The 18291-nt window shown below is 36.4% G+C and overlaps 2 protein-coding genes across 3 annotated transcripts; one reads left to right on the top strand and one right to left on the bottom strand.

Annotated features, from left to right (window-relative positions):
* Nucleotides 1–1419: 1419 nt before the first annotated feature.
* Nucleotides 1420–5680, bottom strand: LOC147854867 (uncharacterized). Of its 2 annotated transcripts, XR_015531076.1 has the most exons (4): nt 5110–5680; nt 2824–4003; nt 1662–2254; nt 1420–1487 (listed from the first exon to the last, which is right to left on the bottom strand). XR_015531076.1 is itself a non-coding variant. In XM_087331724.1 (3 exons), the coding sequence occupies exons 1-3, from the start codon at nt 5566–5568 to the stop codon at nt 1866–1868; spliced, it is 2028 nt and encodes a 675-aa protein (XP_087187850.1). In that variant the 5' UTR covers nt 5569–5680; the 3' UTR covers nt 1549–1865. The 2 variants fall into 2 exon arrangements, 1 of the variants encoding a protein (XP_087187850.1); XM_087331724.1 differs by lacking the exon at nt 1420–1487 and having other exon boundaries at nt 1549–2254.
* An 8843-nt stretch (nt 5681–14523) lies between these two features.
* Nucleotides 14524–17282, top strand: LOC147854866 (deSI-like protein At4g17486). Its single transcript, XM_087331326.1, has 3 exons — nt 14524–15134; nt 15869–16156; nt 16403–17282. The coding sequence occupies exons 1-3, from the start codon at nt 14990–14992 to the stop codon at nt 16741–16743; spliced, it is 774 nt and encodes a 257-aa protein (XP_087187452.1). The 5' UTR covers nt 14524–14989; the 3' UTR covers nt 16744–17282.
* The last annotated feature ends 1009 nt before the right edge of the window (nt 17283–18291 follow it).

Here is an 18291-nt window from a genome sequence, read left to right as displayed (position 1 = left end):
GTTAACTGTGTAGGTAAGGTCGAGGAGGGTAATAGTCAAATAGGTGTGGCTTTCAATTATCTATGCATACATATTGTATCTTGTTGTTAATAATGTGATGTGAAGCCCAATGTCAATCATTGATCCATTAAAAAATATGTTTTGATCCACAATGTTGCCCACACATTGAATCACGCGCTTAGCATAATCAAAATATCCATCACATACATTTGCATTAATTGGCTTATGAGGTCAACTGTGTAGGTAAGGTCAAGGAGGGTAATAGTCAAATAGGTGTGGCTTTCAATTATCTATGCATATTGTATCTTGTTGTTAATAATAGAGCTTGAGTTAGCTTGTACCTTCAAATTATGGTTAAGTGGAGCCATGATCAGCTTCCAATTCCTCACAATGATCTGTGAGGTTTGTGGATGATATCAATTCTACGTACATATCCCTCATTTCAAATTTGGTGGTAGGTAAGGACTTCACTTTCTTGATAACGGCCAAATTACATGGTATCGTGAAAGTTTATTCACATGTAGAATTTCAATTACACTAAGAGGGTGATGCAATATATGAGTGGCATCATGAATCACAACATATGCTAGGAAGTGGGAATCTTGACCCAACTCAAAGGCTACAAATACATTGATTAGGCCAATTTTTCAATGAATCTTCAATGACACATATCTTGGCTTGTAGATGAAAGCAACATGCATAGATCTACAAGCATCTGTGAGAGCCATAGCCAAAAACAAGATAGAATGATAGAAGAGAATAAGAAAAGAAGAGAATGTAGTTCTATTAACCATAAGAACTAGATTACAAGAAAATGTAGATGATTACCATTAAAGCAGAATGGTTCATCAATGACTAGAACACTTGCTTGTTTAAATCAAATATATGAAGTTGATACGCAATTGCTTAAAGCCTTGAGATATATAATGAAGGAGCACTACCACTACACCCAAGAGCAAATAATAGCTAAAGACATTGATCTCCAACATAACCTGACTGGCCAAAGCCGAAAAACTCGGGCAATTTTCAATGGCGCTTCATCTACAATATCTTGATCCGTCAAGCTTGAGAGAAAGTATATAAACAAGAAAAAGTGATCCAAGCTCGTCACTTTCTACGCGATATATGTTGTTGCGTAAGAACCATGGACAGATCTCCAAATATTTAGATCTCATTGAACACTAATGGTTTGACAAAATTGGAGCTTTCCTATTTAATCACAGCTGAGAAACCATGGAGAGAATGGGTGGTTTTAAACCATGCCCTGAGAAGTTCAAGATAGATAGGCGTTGATTCCCTTGAATGCTCACTAAAAAAGGATTTGGGGAATCCATATGTGGGGTGTGAATCATGGTGGTGGTGGTTTCTCGAATTATGTTGCCCATGACATTGTTTCCAATGCTCGTGTCGATTGGCTTAGCCGTAAGCTCCTCACTTAGGTTGTTACCATGGCATAGTGGGTCATCAAAAAAGTTTGTCGCCGATATCTGCATTCCGATAAGGTGGACTCCCTCTACCACCCATAGGAATGACAATGGCTACTAGTATGGATGGATTAACATGAAGATGAAGATGGCACTGGTCACCATTACAAGAGTAAAGAAAAGGATGCAGCAAAACAAGTCAAGAGGATGCAAAGAACAAATAGTCCAAGAATGTACATTTTCCATCTGACTATGGGAATGGTTGTCACCAATTAGCACATAACCTGAAACATCACTCAGTTGCCTGCAAGCTTACATGATCAATCTGCGGAAATCAATCCGACATGGGAATGGTTGTCACCGATTAGCATAACCTGAAACATTCACTCAGTTGCATGCAAGCTTACATGATCAAATCTGCGGAAATCGATCCGAGAACATTCAGACATCTCCGGATGCGGATTCAGAAATAACACAAGGAAATTCGTCGATTTCTAGAGTAGGAGGCATGGAATCCCACATGAATGAACCGACTTCCCATCCACCATTTCCTTCCATCATTACGTGCTTAGAATCATGAGCAGAAGAATTACATCCAGACATTGCTTCTATGAGCTCCCTTGGGTAACCATCCATCTCTTGTTCTTCTTGCTTATCTGGTACTTCAGCTCCTTTCTCATACAAATCTGCAATAGGCAACTCGTCTGGCCTCTCAAATGCGAGCCATGTGAATAACTCATCATCTGAATTATATAGCTCAACGCTTGGATCTTCAGTGTTCATCGTTGTAGTTGTATGATTAACGAGCTTGAGGTACGAGATGTCATTTCCTGTGGAGCTCGGCATTAAAGAGCAGATGAGTCAGGTATTGTTTATTACAACTAACAAAACCAAGCAAAAAAACATACATATACATATATGTATCCAAAAACTCCATGAAATGCAGATTTGCAAGCCTAAAGCATTCTAAAACATGTCTGATTTTTCAGCAAATGCAACAGGATTAGTTCCAAAACATGCAAGAGCGAACGTTCTTCCAACGAGTATGGCTAGCAAATTGAAGTGGAAATTTATAAGTTCTTCCAATCAGTATAGTTTGAGCTCCAATAGGTATCATGGCCCGAAATCAAGCACAATATTCACTGCAGACGACACTTATCTCATACTAGAGTCCTATGTCATATGAAGGTGTTCATGGGTCGATATCCAGTTACAGTCTACCTCTCTATGATCAACTTTACTTGTACATTACCCCTCTTTCAGAAAACCAAACATGTGCCTTCTATGTATGCGTCGTTATTCAATGTAAGAAAGAGCCCATGATTCATGATAGGTACACAGTGAATGGCGTGTTAATACAGGAATCATCAGAGGTTTTGCAAAAACAATGTACGTTTACCTGCTACAGGGAACTGTGCTGAGAAGGTGGAACCTTCACGTGTATTGGATGATGAATCATCTGATTTCAAACCAGGCACCAAGTGATTGCTGAGAAACGTGAGTGACTGGCCACAGAGAAGAGAGAGAGGATCACCATTCATATCACCAGTGATCCGAGTATGGTTTTCTGAAGAAGCGACATTAACCCTAATCGGAGAAGAGGCAGTGGTAGAAGTGTACACGAGGAATTGCTCAACAATGTTGTTATTAGACGTAACATTCTGGTCTTCTTGATCAAGGAGCACATCCATGACGAGGGGATCTCCATCATGCTTTGATCTGTCTACAAGTGGCCCGTCGCTTGTGGAGGAGCCATTAAAGCTATATTCATCATCAGAGAGGAGGAAATTTGTGCAGAATGCATTGGAATTGCTATCGTGAGATTCTGCCATTTGGACTGAAGGGAGCTCTACAAAGAATTTATCATTCTTACTGCTACTACTACTGCTGCTATTACTATTACTATTACTATTACTATTGCTACTTTTATTATTTATCGTGAAGGGAAAATAGCTTCTTGCCATGGATCTACTGCTACAGCTCTCATTGGTAACAAACCCCGGCTTCTTCTTGTTATGTAAAGTCATGAGATCAACCTTCGAGTTAACAAATGCAGTTGGAGACAGAGTATGAGCCTGTTCACTGGAAATTGATGATAGTTTTTTATGGGAGCCATGGAAATCTTGTGATAGGTGGTGGTTTCTCGCAGAGGCAATGGCAGTTGACCTTTCCAGACATGAACGTTTTGAACGGTAGACAGACCTCTCCTCCGATAATTCTGCAGATAATCCATTGAAAGATACCCCAGCATCTAACATAGGTGAGAAGCTGCTTGCCCTAGCTACAGGAACGGAGGAAATTACCCGTTTTCTCGTGTTATTAGGGCTTGTGGAGTTAGAGCGATAAACTGTGACCTTGATGTCGTGCAGTTCTGCACTTGAAGGTAATATCTCTTTTTTTGTTTGTACCTCTTCTTCATCTTCTTCTTTTTCTTCTCCTTCCACAGGTAATCGAGATATGGCGATGGAGGAAACTGAAGGTTTCACATCAGGAGGGTAAAGAGGCTTACCTGCTCTCAAGTGCCTCTTCATCCGAGTGTTCCAAAAGTTCTTGATTTCATTATCTGTGCGTCCAGGAAGCTGTAACAGGTTAAAGGAAAAAACGAGAAAAATGCAGGTTAGGATTCCAGACCCGGAAAAATGAGAAAGATATGCTGAAACTCAGACATAGATATCATCAACATCACATTCTTTCTCTCTGCTATGTGGTATGCTATGCATATATATGTATATAATGCTATGTTATATAATGCTGCAGGTGATTGATACATTCTCACTTTACTTCACTCACCATGGCTGCTTATGCTGAAATTCGGACACAGATATCATCAACATCACATTCTTTCTCTCTGCTATGTGGTATGCTATGCATATATATGTATATAATGCTGTGTTATATAATGCTGCAAGTGATTGATACATGCTCACTTTACTTCACTCACCATGGTTGCTTATGCTGAAACTCAGACACAGATATCATCAACATCACATTCTTTCTCTCTGCTATGTGATATGCTATGCATATATATGTATATAATTCTGTGTTATATAATGCTGCAAGTGATTGATACATGCTCACTTTACTTCACTCACCATGGTTGCTTATGCTGAAACTCAGACACAGATATCATCAACATCACATTCTTTCTCTCAGCTATGTGATATGCTATGCATATATACATACATATATATAATACTATGTTATATAATGCTGCAGGTGATTGATACATTCTCACTTTACTTCACTCACCATGGTTGCTTATGCTGAAACTCAGACACAGATATCATCAACATCACATTCTTTCTCTCTGCTATGTGATATGATATGCATATATATGTATATAATGCTGTGTTATATAATGCTGCAAGTGATTGATACATGCTCACTTTACTTCACTCACCATGGTTGCTTATGCTGAAACTCAGACACAGATATCATCAACATCACATTCTTTCTCTCAGCTATGTGATATGCTATGCATATATACATACATATATATAATACTATGTTATATAATGCTGCAGGTGATTGATACATTCTCACTTTACTTCACTCACCATGGTTGCTTATGCTGAAACTCGGACACAGATATCATCAACATCACATTCTTTCTCTCTGCTATGTGATATGCTATGCATATATACATATATATAATGCTGCAAGTGATTAATACAAGCTCACTCACCATGGCTGCTATGCGGGCCCATCGGTTCCCCAGGAGGGCATGCTGCTCGATGACCACCCGCTCCTCCTGCAGGCTGAGCGGCCCTTTAATGAGGCCAGGCCTCAGCTGGTTCGTCCACCGAAGGCGGCAGCTCTTCCCGCACCTCATCACCCCCGACAGCCGCCTCTCCACACAGTTCCAATTGCCATCCCCATGCTCCCTCACGTATTCCAACAGCATTGCATCCTCTTCTGCAGTCCATGGTCCTTTCCTCCTCATTCTCGTCGTCTTCGCCTTCGTCTTTGTCGTATTCATAGCCATCTTCTTCTTCATTCCCATCAGTGACGTTGTTTCTGCCTGATCTGCAATTGGTAGCTTCCGCTCCACCTCCTGCATATCTTTCTCCATACATACGGATCGTCCTTCAAACTTCTGAACCTCCTCCTTCTCCTCTATTGCATGATAGATATGGTCGGGCATACCTTTGCTACTCCATCGCCCTCATCTCAGTCCATAGTCTGTGTGGAACAGAGAGAAAATAGACTCTTGAGACCAAGAACAGGCCTTCCAACGAGTTTTGCTTCGTGTTATATAGAAAGATAAAGCTTTTCAAACGGAAAATGAAGAACTCCGATCACAGAATGGAGACTCTCAGCAAGGAGAGGAAGAGGTGCGTTCCTTCTTCTACATTACTTCATCGCAGGTTGAAAGCTTAGTGATCGGCAATGGAAACCTCCTACGATAAAGATTCTGAGAAGGAAGAGGAACATTATTGGCTTATCAGATGTTGATATTTACGCAAAAACCATAAACTTGACTCTCAGCAAGGAGAGGAAGAGGTGCGTTCCTTCTTCTACATTACTTCATCGCAGGTTGAAAGCTTAGTGATCGGCAATGGAAACCTCCTACGATAAAGATTCTGATAAGAAAGAGGAAGATTATTGGCTTATCAGATGTTGATATATACGCAAAAACCATAAACTTGAGCAAGAAGCTGTAAATTTCTTTGACTGCTTCCTCATACAGTAGCAGAAGGCTTCGTTTCTGATTAGGTTATAACGAGCAAATTAATGGGGATGGTATCTCTGATAAGTGGCCGAACTGTGCAGAATAAAGAAAAAACAAAAATATCAAGAAGAAGAGGTATACAAAACCTAAATCAGAAAGAGGTCTCCGTTTAACCTCCTGCAACGAGGATTAAAACATGTGCTATCAATGGAGAAAAATGGAAGAGCCTTACTGATAAAGAACTAGAAGAGTTCCATAGCATCTTCCTTCGACTTATGATTATATCAGTAAAAAGAAAAACACTTCTTCTTCTTCTTCTTCTTCTTCTTCTTCTTCTTCTTCTTCTTCTTCTTCTTCCTCCCGGTGATCTCGGCAACAATGGAGATCAGCAAATGGAAGAACTTTGGCAAGATCTGAATTTGTTCACATATACAAGAATAACGCAAGATACATATAAGTAGCAGAATGTGCGCCTATAATTCTTCGTCCTGAGAAAGCTTCGGATTCCTTTACCATTATCTCTGCAAATTGACAATCAACGGAGGATTCTTCCTTCTTCCTTCTTCTGCAGAAAATACAGACAATCTTCCTTCTTCATTCCCCCTTGCTCCTGCAGCAAATGGCAATCTTCCTCCTTTCTTCCTTCCTCTTCTTTCTTCTGCGGCAAAATGACAATCTGCCTTCTATGCTTCTGTCTTTCTTCCTTCCTTCCTTCCTTCCTTCTTCTTCTTCTTCTTCTTCTGCAGCAACAGCAGCAGCTGACAAGAAGGAAGGCAATGGTAGACTGAAAGAACCAAATAAAAATAAAAACAATAATAATAATTTTTATTTTATTTATTTATTTATTTATTTATTTATTTAGTTTATTTTATTTAGTTTTTTTTTCTTTTTTTTCTTTTTTTTATTTAGTTATTTATTCTATTTTTTTATTTTTTTATTTAGTTATTTATTCTATTTTTTATTTATTTTATTTAGTAATTTATTCTATTTTTTTATTTAGTTATTTATTCTATTTTTATTTATTTATTTTATTTAGTAATTTATGTATTCTATTTTATTTATTTAGTTTATTTAGTAATTTATTCTATTTTATTTATTTATTTTATTTAGTAATTTATTCTTTCTTTTTATTTAGTTTATTTAGTTATTTATTCTATTTTTTTATTTACTTATTTACTTATTTATTATTTATTTATATATTTGTTTGTTTATAATTCATTTCATTATTTATATATATATATGTATATATATTCATTTATTTCTTTCTTTACTCATTAATTTATTCATTCCTTTATTTATTAAGTTACATATATTTTCATTTATTTGTTTACTTCTTCTTCTTCTTTTTGCTTATTTTTTCGAGCTTTTTGTGTTTTTCATGTTTTCTTGTTTGATATAATTCGCTTGCTCTTCGTCTTTTATAATTTTCACTTTTACAACTTTGAATTTCTTAATAAAAAATTTCTGGTTTTTCAAGTAAATATACTATATATAAATATAAAAAGAAACTTTAAGCCGTTGGAATTTGAATTTTACGTGTGAATCGTGATCCATCGAAGATTTAAAAAACTCATCAGAAATTGATTGAATTTCCTCGCCTTTCTCTAACCCTCGAAATGACCCTCCGGTTTTAATATATTTCTCCAAATGCCCCTCAGCAAGGCAAGGGTTTAGGGTTTAGCCTTTAGCCTTTTAGCCTTTAGTGTTTGCTTAATGTTTAATGTTCAATGTTCAACGTTTAGCAGTTAGTCTTAAGTGTTTGGTGTCCAGTGTCTAGTGTTCAATGTTCAGCATTCGACATTTAGTCTTTCGTGTTCGATTTTCAACGATCGATGTTTAGTGTTTAATGTTTAGTGTTTCGCCTTCAATGTTCAATGCTTAGTGTTTAGTGTTTAGTATTGTATGCACCACTCCGTTGTCAAACTATCTCCTTATCATCAAGAGTCAATATATATCATCAAGTTTTTTTCAATTTCTCCAAATGTCCCTTGGCAAACCCATCAAGGGAGTTAAAGGGTTTAGGAATGTTTGTGCTACTCCATTGTCTATCATCTCCTTCTCCCCAAATATATGAGGGGTTTCAACAAATCAAATTGTGGTCCAAGCCATTCCCTTTTTCTCTCTTTTGATGGTTCACCTAGTTGGGGCCATTTCAAGAGTAATAAACATGTGCATCCATTCCAAGAAAGCTCAATGGGTATCTTTGGTCTTTCCCCTCCTTTCAACTATCTACATATCCACTCTGACATGAATTATGCCATTTGAGAACTTGTTAGCTACTAAAGTTTGAGCTTTCAAGGTGTCAGTGTTCAGTTGAGCATTTATGTCAACCTCAATTTTAAAGCTTCTAGTACAATATTTTCATAAGCTTGATGGCTTTCGAAACAAAAGGGTGTTTGTCTTTCTCCTTCCATTGACATCCACAAACGTTTTGTGGGGAGAATTATAATGATCAATAAATGAAGAGAGGGCCACCTAACAAATCGTCTTAGTCTTTGATGACCAATATTTAATGATCTCTCAGAAAAAAAAAGTCAAACCTCAATCACTTGGCTTTAACCATACATTAGTTGGTGAAAGAGCTCGATTGGTTGTCATCAATGTTCGAATCAATGTTGACAACTCTTCTGGATGCAAATTGGCAATCTTACATACATTTGATAGGAAAGAAAGTATCTATTTCAAATGTATGATGGTGGCCAAGTTGCCTTTAGCAACATGTTTGGACTTATGCCAATAACATGGAGGGAGTCCCAACAAGAAGTCTCATTGTGTGGAGTTGTTGATACACAAGAAATTTGATTGTCAATTCTACTTCAAAACCTAGAAAATGAATTGGATGATTATTGAAGGGTTGGGGTGGTAACCTACTAAATAAAGAGAAAATTACTCAGATGAACCTTGATACCCTTCATTGGTGGGCTCCGTAAAGTATTGACAAATTGTGCCATCATCATTGTCACTATTGTAGAAATCGTCAATGCCATGTATTAAACCTCAAATTTGTATGGTTGAACCTAGAATCTAAGGAATATAAATGTTCATAGTATGGATGTGGAATTTCTTTCGGTGAGCAAGTGTAGGAAAGCTTCTTAACTATGGAGGTGAGCTTTCTTTCTTTCCATGCCTCATCCATGTTCTCATCATTTCCTTGTATCAATATTCAATAGGGTCAATACGGTGATTCCCGAGGATTGCATGGGGCATAGTACGTAAAATTCGTGTTCGTCTAGCATAACATTCATTTTCATATGTTGGAGAACGAATGCAAATGTTATTCAAACATTCTTGTGTGTGTTTTTTTGTTCCTCCCCCCCTTTTTTAAGGTTTATTTTTCCTTTTTTTAGGTTTATTTACCTTATAATAAATAGTTAATCCAAAAGTATGGTATTTACCATTCTTCGAGGGTATTTACCCTATTCGAATTATTGAAACATTCGCTAAGGCGAACGCACGTATGGTACGTATGGTTCATACTATGGCATGGGGGATTGCTTTGGAGACTGTGATAGTCAATGACTCTTCATTGATTAATGGATAAAGATCATTTATCCAAAGTATACAACTTGGAACCTCAGACATCAAGATTGTGTACTTGGATCATACATGGTTTACAATAAAAAGAAGATAAAATATTCAGGTTATTTTGTGAAGAAGATCTATTTTTACTTGCTTTGTAATTATCGAGTTACTTTTTGAGGAAATCAAAATGCATATTTTCCATACTAAGGTTGGCATTCATTGTTGATATCAAGAAAGTAGAAGATATTCTAAATTGTAGGTGGAACCTAGAAATGTATGAGGTTTTGCAAACATTCTTGGGTGTTTCAAAGCTCATTGCAAAGTTATTCAAATTGTGGTAAAATATCAAGTACATTAGCAAATAAATTAAACGCAAAATGCGAGAACTTTGAGAAACAAATACGAGGTTTTCAAACATTGAAGCTAATTGTTTCCAAAGACACCACTCTTCAAAAGTGTAATGAAATATTCTTGTAGGCACAAGTACAGGTGATTTTGAAATCACTATTGCTCCAAGACGGTATGGTTTTATGGAAGAGAGAATTTGGGCATTTGAGTTATTGAACTTATAAAAAGAGGCGGGGTCTCTTATCTATGTTCTTAAAAGGAGGTGATAGTAATGGCGTGGAACCCAAATTGAAGTTGTGCTCAACCATTAGGGCATACATCTTGTAGGAAATCGATTTGATTAAACTTCACACTAACATGAAATTTAGCTCAGTGTCTCTCGTAAAAAGAATACATATGAATTTTATAGGAAAAGTCTTCGCGGAAAGTGTCAAGACGTCATCGATTTGAATGAAGCTTGCAAGATTTAAGATGGACGAAATAAAGCAAAGAGTGTGAGAGAGGCAAAAGATTGGATCCTCTACAAAATCTCAACTATCACAATGAAGCATGGGAATATGGAGCTTTTGTGATAAATCCAAGAGCCAATAAGAAATTCAAAATGGACATGATTTTTGAGTTGTCAACCCTGAGGTCAACCACCATACCAACTAACAAAATACACGTGGATTTTTAAAATTATATGAATGTGGATTAAGAATAGTAATATTAAGTCATGACACTATATATATATACACACACACATCACCGTGAATAGGTAGGAGTTGAACTAAACCCACAAACTTGGGCTCCTGTCACCATGGTTGATATGTCTTGTTTGGAGCATAGGGGAGGATAAAGGGATTGCGAGGATGTTGCCTATTATGGCAGTTGTTGTATGCACAACCAAGGGGGACGATGAGCTTAAGTTACTCTCTCGTATTCTCTTCCATTTTTGCCTCAAAATCTTTGATGAGGTTTTAAACTTTTTCTTGAAGACGTTGATTGTCCTCGAATGTATAGACAAAAGAAAACAGAATAAGTTTCTTTCAAGCTTAAACTTTCGTGTTTTCCAATGCTTTGATTTTCCTTTGCTTTCACACTTACACACACAAACACTATTTTTCTAGTGGGTGGGAAACTTGAACGTATGTTAAAATACATAAAAAAAAGTACATCATGTTGAAGCAGAAACGCCCAAATATAGGGCATATAAGTGCCCACCAATGCCATCGGATATTAACATTGGAGTGAGAAATTTTGAATACCAACATGGATCAAAAGTAGATTTCCCCAAATTATGCTAATTGCAAATAGACCAATTTCATCCATCGAGCTTTGAATTTGATCCATGCCAATAAAGATGGCAACATGCTCGACGTTCCACAACAGAAATTGAAAGGCCAAAGGAGCTTTCACACATTACGAGAGATAAAACACTTACGTAACTATTTGGGTCGGGTCACGTGTTGCACGTGTAGCATGGGGGGGATTGAGTCCAACATAGATAAATAAATTGTCCACATGGCATACAAGATCCAAAGTAGGCATCAACTAAGAGAAGACACAACAAGGAAAGTCAAAAGTAAGGTAGCAAAATCATAAAAAATACTAACAACATTCTATATTAGAAATGTTGAAAACAAAGCACACCAATTTCATAAGAGATTGAATCAACATAAGGGGATTGTGGAATGGAAAACCTAAATAAACATAATGATATACACATTCTCATAATATTTGGACACAAGACAAAAGCTCATACCCACCACATGAAATCGTGAAAGCAAAATAATGTAGAGCAAAAACGAAAAAAATAGATTTGATCATCAAGACGAAAACCCTCCTAAATGGACAAACCTAGGATGCACATGCAAACATATTTTAAGACATTTAACTTCACCAAGGCATGTTTGTAAACACATATGGGCTCGACTTGCATATTCCTAATATAAATGGAATTACCTATATGTAAAGGGTATGTATTATATAAAGATGAGACACATGCCAATGTGTAGAAGAATGTCCTCATGGTTCCAATTGTTGGACATCCTATCGTGGCATAAACTTTTCATGTAGGTAAAGAACATATTTGCACTAGAATGACACATCATCCTATGTTGTAAATGACAAATAATACTTAGTTAATAAGTTAAAATGCTAAAGACAAGTGGTCTCCTTAGACTATCACGTGTCATTGAAAGTATATCAATAGATTTCATTATTGTCCTACCAAAACTTTGAAAACGATGATGATTCAATATTGATAGTAGTCAATGTCATGTTCATTGAGAATCGAGATGCGTCATCTAAATTTGGCACATAAAGCTAGTAAGGTGCTTGGATTAATCACTTTGTTTATACAACCTTTATTGCTTGTGTGTGCACTAAGTACCAATTAATGTAGTTAGTGATAAAGAAATGTGATTTACAAGTGGTTTATGGCGTGACGCTTTGTAAGAACTTGGACCATAGTAGGAATGATCATCTTTGAATCTTTGGTTAAATGAAACACTCAATACGTCAATATAATGCAAACTAATAAGGAGGGTATCTTAAATTAACTTGGATAATTTGAAGGGATAACCTACACAATATAAGTATGGGTTTCTTATTGATCAATTATTCTATTGGTTTTGATTGAGTGTTAGAGTAAATAAGGAAAATTCGAAAAGTAGTTCAACCCAATTTCTAAGCATATAGCAACAGCTAACTACATAGGGCACATTCATGTCAATGTATGAACCTTAGCATAATGTCCTAATAATACTACGTGACAAGATGCTTGGGTTCTCTGGAAGACACAATTGGGATGCCCATGATACTAATCAACCATATGCAATGTTGTCAACTACAACTTGGATTTATAAACAACCTTCAAAGCGCAATCAAATCATCACATTAGTCCATTACAAAGTTTTTTTCTGTTAAAAGGATAGAAGATGTATAAGAATCTCAAGAAATAGAAAATATTTTGGGTTACAATGATAAGAAGACAAATGCATTCAATCCACTGATTAAAGCATGCAAGTATAAAGACGTCTTAAGCTTGTGGCATTAACCTATTATTGGGAGCAACTTGTATTTTGCATGGAAAAATGTCAAACTTGTTATAAGGCTCGAGCATCCCACACACTCATGCCACGATTTCAACCACATATATAAGACACTAGTTGTCCATGTTTTTTTTACATAAACTATATTGAAGAAGAACATGAAAGGTGTAAAATGTAGAACAAAACAAAGGCCCACATAATGTTATTCTTACAACGACAAAGTCTTTGAGTTAGGGCATGTTTATTTATACTACAAATTTATTACAATCAATGTACATGACCATGTACAAGCCTTAAGGCAAGGCAAGATGATCATTGTTGATTATCAATTACAATAAATGGAAAGGATCCACAAGACCTGGTCACAAAACACCAATAGGAATATTAAAGCTATAGGTGCACAATGTCATTCTTATAATATTAAGGTTCTTAAGGCATTGACCAACAATTAATAATACTTTTTGTTAGAATGAAGTTAGATGATGACCTTTATCATGGACGAGCATATACCTTGCATTACTTTTCTAGCCTAAAATGGCTAAAGAAAAGAAGAGTGCTACATACTAATGATAAGCATGTTTCTAGTAACCCATACACATATTGAATGCATGGACTTTATGGTCATTGTCCAACAAACTTACAAGCCAAGCCACATCCAAATTGCCTTTGGAATACCCAAAAGTTAGGGAGATATGGTGCTTTCACCATCGACATATGATAATAAAAAGCAGTTGTTGAGAATAAATCGTCATAATTTGTCTACATTGAGGGACAATAGCCATGTGAGGTTTTCTGATATGATCAATGGGGGGGGGGGGTGTTGGGCATGATGTGGTCAATGGAATGATTTGTGATTGATCACGAGAGAGCGAACAAAGTGGCAATTCCGATCACATGCAGAAGAAGTAGTGGATGTTGAGGGGGTACATAGTAGGCATGCGCCTACGCTGGGACAAAAGCCATTGAAACAAGCGCATTGTCGGAGAGCAAAATAGATGATGCATTGTTTGGATGGGAGGCATGAGACATTGGATTGATGAGCCAACGAGCGATAGATCGAGTAGAACGATGAACCAAGAGATTCCAATGAATAAGAAGGAATGGCATGGCATTTGATCCAGAAAAGAAATGGATGGATGATCCAATCCATCCCATCCATTCATTCATTCATCCATCCATCCATTCGATCCATTCATGACCCAATAGATATCCGTGAGAAAGAAAAGAAAAGAAAAACCAGAGTCCAAAAACAGATAAATATACATACATTATTACATATATATGTATACATTATACATACATATATCATATATGATATATCATATATGTATGTATACATATATATTATATATCTTAAATGGAGTTTTTTAAATAGATAAATACAAATTAAAAAAACAGATGTTTAATGTGTGCCTTGTGTTATTTATTTTGTTGATTTATTGAAGAAAAACAAATACTTGAGGAATTTCATTTGTTTTTCCTTCGTGCCTATTTTGTTTGAAACTATACACAGTCCAGTCCATTCCATCTCTGTACAGATCCTAGGGTTAGGGTTAGGGTTAGGGTTTCTCGTTATCCCCTGCTTCTGCTTCTGCTTGTCCGTCGTCCCGTCCTTCTCCTCCTCCTTCGGTGCATCGCATTTTTTCTGGTTTCTGTGTATCTCTCTCTCTCTCTCTCTCTCTCTCCCCATCTGTCTCTGTTGCTCGATCTATTCCATCCTCACCCAATCAGATCGAAGAAAAGCCCAGGAGCGTAGAGAAAAAGAAAGGAAGGCGGACGAGCTGACAGAAAATAAGGAAGATCGGAATTTCCTTGCAGATGGACCGGATCTGAGAGAGAGAAAGGAATATCTTGGAAGACTGAAACGATGGACCGGATCTGAGAAGTATAAAGAAAGAAAGGACGGAAAACGTCCTGACGGAAGAAACCATGGATCGGATCTGAGATAAAGAAAGGAAGGAAAGAATATCTCTCTGCAGAGAGAAACAATGGGAGGGAAGAGACTGTTTGAGTACATGAAAGAAGAGACAAGTTTGATAGGAGAGCCATTGAAGCTCAATATATATGACCTTACTCCTGTGAATGGGTACACATACTGGGCAGGGCTTGGTGCATTCCATTCTGCAGTCGAAGGTAAATCAATCGCTTTTGCGCTCTTTCATTCTACTTATCCTTAATTAGAACTGGCAGTTATTGTCAAGGAATTCAGGAAATATGAAGGTTTATGAGTTAGAAATGAAAGAATTTTAGAAAAGATTAAGTTTCATAGTTGAAGTTTCACAACTTCTTTCTGCATATGCATATGCATATACATTGACACAAACACAAACACAGACGCGTGCGCGCACACGCACATACACACATGCCCGCTAGCCCACAGAAGCACAATATACCACTAGAAATAACAATCATGATTATCAAATCATTGTGGCTATTGAACTTGCCCAGTTACTATTTTTTTTTATGTGTCATTGTTATCTTTCTTGTTTTATGTAGGACTTGTGCTTGCACTGATGAAAATTGATGGTGGTGGCTTTACATTTTACTGAGTTGTTTGAAGTTGTTTTAAGGTAGAATAGTGGTAATGATGATTGATTGATGATGGCTATTCATTTTACTATTTTTTTTGTAAATTCTTTTTCCCCAGCTTATGGTACAGAGTACGCATATGGTGCACATGATTATCTCACTAGTGGAGTTCTTGATTTATGTATGACTTGTGCTTGCACTGATGAACATTGATAGATGATGGCGGCTTTACATTTTACTGAGTTGTTTGAAGTTGTTTTAAGGTAGAATAATGGTAATGATGATTGATTGATGATGGCTCTGCATTTTACTAATTTTTTGTAAATTATTTTCTCCAGCCTATGGTACAGAGTACGCATATGGCGCACATGATTATCCCACTAGTGGAGTTTTCGAAGTTGAACCAATGCGATGCCCTGGCTTCAGATTTAGAAAGTCGCTAACCATGGGAACCATTTGGATGAGTCCAGAAAAGTTCCGCGAATTCATAGAAGAAATTGCGTGCGAATATACTGGGGACTCGTATCATTTGATCTACAAAAATTGCAATCATTTTTGTGATGACGTGTGCATACGTTTGGTCCGCTCATCTTTGCCGAATTGGATAAATCGCCTTGCCAAATTAGGTAAGGTTTTTTGAACTGGAATCTGTTAAGCAACATATGCTTAATTAAATAACTCTCAAAGGAACACATTTTAGGAAATAAAATTTCAAAAGGCCATATTTTAGCAAATATTTTCCCAAAGACCACATTTTAAGAAATTAATCTTCAAGAACCACCTATTAATAGATAATTTAGCTAAAGACAACATGTTTCATCGCTAAAATTTCAGATCCATTCAATAATGGAAATTTGCTCACATTACTGCAGGGTCTATGTGGAGCTGCTTTCTTCCGAAGTCCTTACAAGCTCATGGGTTTACGACAAACATAGATTTCAAATCTTATAATGATGAAGATGATGAGGAGGACGATGATAGTGATGCCAGCAATGATGTGAAATGCTCTCCAGATGCAATCCGTGATCGTGCAGGTAATTTGGCTATGGTTGCTCCAAAGAGAAGGCATGTGATATCCTCGGCTTTCCTCCGATCCTCATTTAGCGATGTGATATTCCCTCTTGATAATTGGAAGGAAAATAGTCTCTCGCGAACTCATTCGAGTGACAGATTAACTGAAGAGAGTATGGAAAGTATAAAGAAAATCACGTAAAGCTTCAAAGATCATATACTTCTTTTCTATGTACCCTTTTCCAGGATGCATCGCTGAAGAAGATTGTGCTTCAGAACTCGTATAAAAGATGCGAGTCTCCTTTACAAGCTCTTCAAATAGTTTCTTAACACTTTGTTGCTGGGATGAGATGTAACATGAAAAAGGGAACAAAGTTCAACAGAAATATATTGAATTTCTACTGAAGTCCTGTATTTTTTGTCATGCTTTCTTGTAATTTCCTGTTACTTCATACATGAAAAGGTAACCATCAAAGGATCATTTTTCCCAAAGACTTTGGCTTTATGCATTTTGTAATATTGGTGGTTCTCATCTGCCATTCACAGTAGGTCCAAATTCAAGAGGAGAATGTGCTCATCAGGTGGTGGCATCATTCGTTGTTTGGTTTATTAAGCGATCCTTTGAATAGGCTTCTGTGTATGCTCCTCTGAAATCATCCATCAGCTATTGTATCAACTTGTATTGTAAAAGTTCAAAGGACATTTCAATCAATACTATTGTGGATCAATTTTTACCAATTCCACTGTTGGAAATCTTATACACCAATTCCTGTTCAATTATGCCAATGGTGGGATCATCTAAGAGGTTTTGCACTACACTCGCTTGAAATCTATTATGAAACCCATAATGAAGTGGAACATATAGAATAAATACAGCTTGTTGTGCATTAAGGTAGCTATGAATGTGATCACCTTTATAAATTAGCAATGGGCACGGTTCGGTTTGGTTTCAAGGCAAAGAAACCAAACCATTCAAAACCAAACCGTTTATTTAAAACAAAACAAAACCAAACCGTTTATGAACTCTCAGTATTTAAACCAAACCATTTATTTAAGAAAATGTTAAAACCAAACCGTTTAGGGAAAAGTTGAAACCAAAGTGGTCAAACTAGTTAAACATCTAAAGAAACAAAAATACATTAAATTAAATAAGCATTTAAGTTAAATTTATTAAATCAATAAAAAAAACTTTAATTGAACCATTAAATTAAATAAACATTTAAGTTAAATTAATTAAATCAATAAAAAACCATTAATTAAACCATTACATCAATAAACTATTAAGGTATAAAACAAAAAGTTAACCAAAAACATATAAACCTTTAAACCTTTAAACCAAACATGTAAACCTATAAACCCGAGTTTTAGAACCGAATCGAACCGTTTATCAAGAATCCAAACCATTACTTTTTTTTGGAACCAATAAACCATTAAACCATGGCTTAACGGTTCGGTTCAGTTTGAGCCGAAACTGTGCCCATTTATAATCATGGTGATTGATTGTATCATTGCTCCATGTTCTTTGACAAATTATGTTTTGCTAAGAGAGTAAATCCAGTATAACCATTCGACCCCATTGATGTTGAAAAGGAAATCAAAAGGAAAACATGCATACAAATGTTTGCACGTGGGTGAATCATGGCCTCTTTATCTATGTTGAAGAGTAGATATTGAGAATGACTCTATAAACACATATGTAACTTGTTGGGATGAGTAGAGAGGAGGTAGGATTCCTTGAAAACACCATTTT

Source organism: Azolla caroliniana, unplaced genomic scaffold, assembly GCF_043228905.1.
Source record: "Azolla caroliniana isolate FFs.n. ecotype wild unplaced genomic scaffold, voAzoCaro1.0.p SCAF_15, whole genome shotgun sequence".
NCBI classification, from domain to species: domain Eukaryota; kingdom Viridiplantae; phylum Streptophyta; class Polypodiopsida; order Salviniales; family Salviniaceae; genus Azolla; species Azolla caroliniana.
This window is presented reverse-complemented; position numbering and strand designations above follow the sequence as displayed.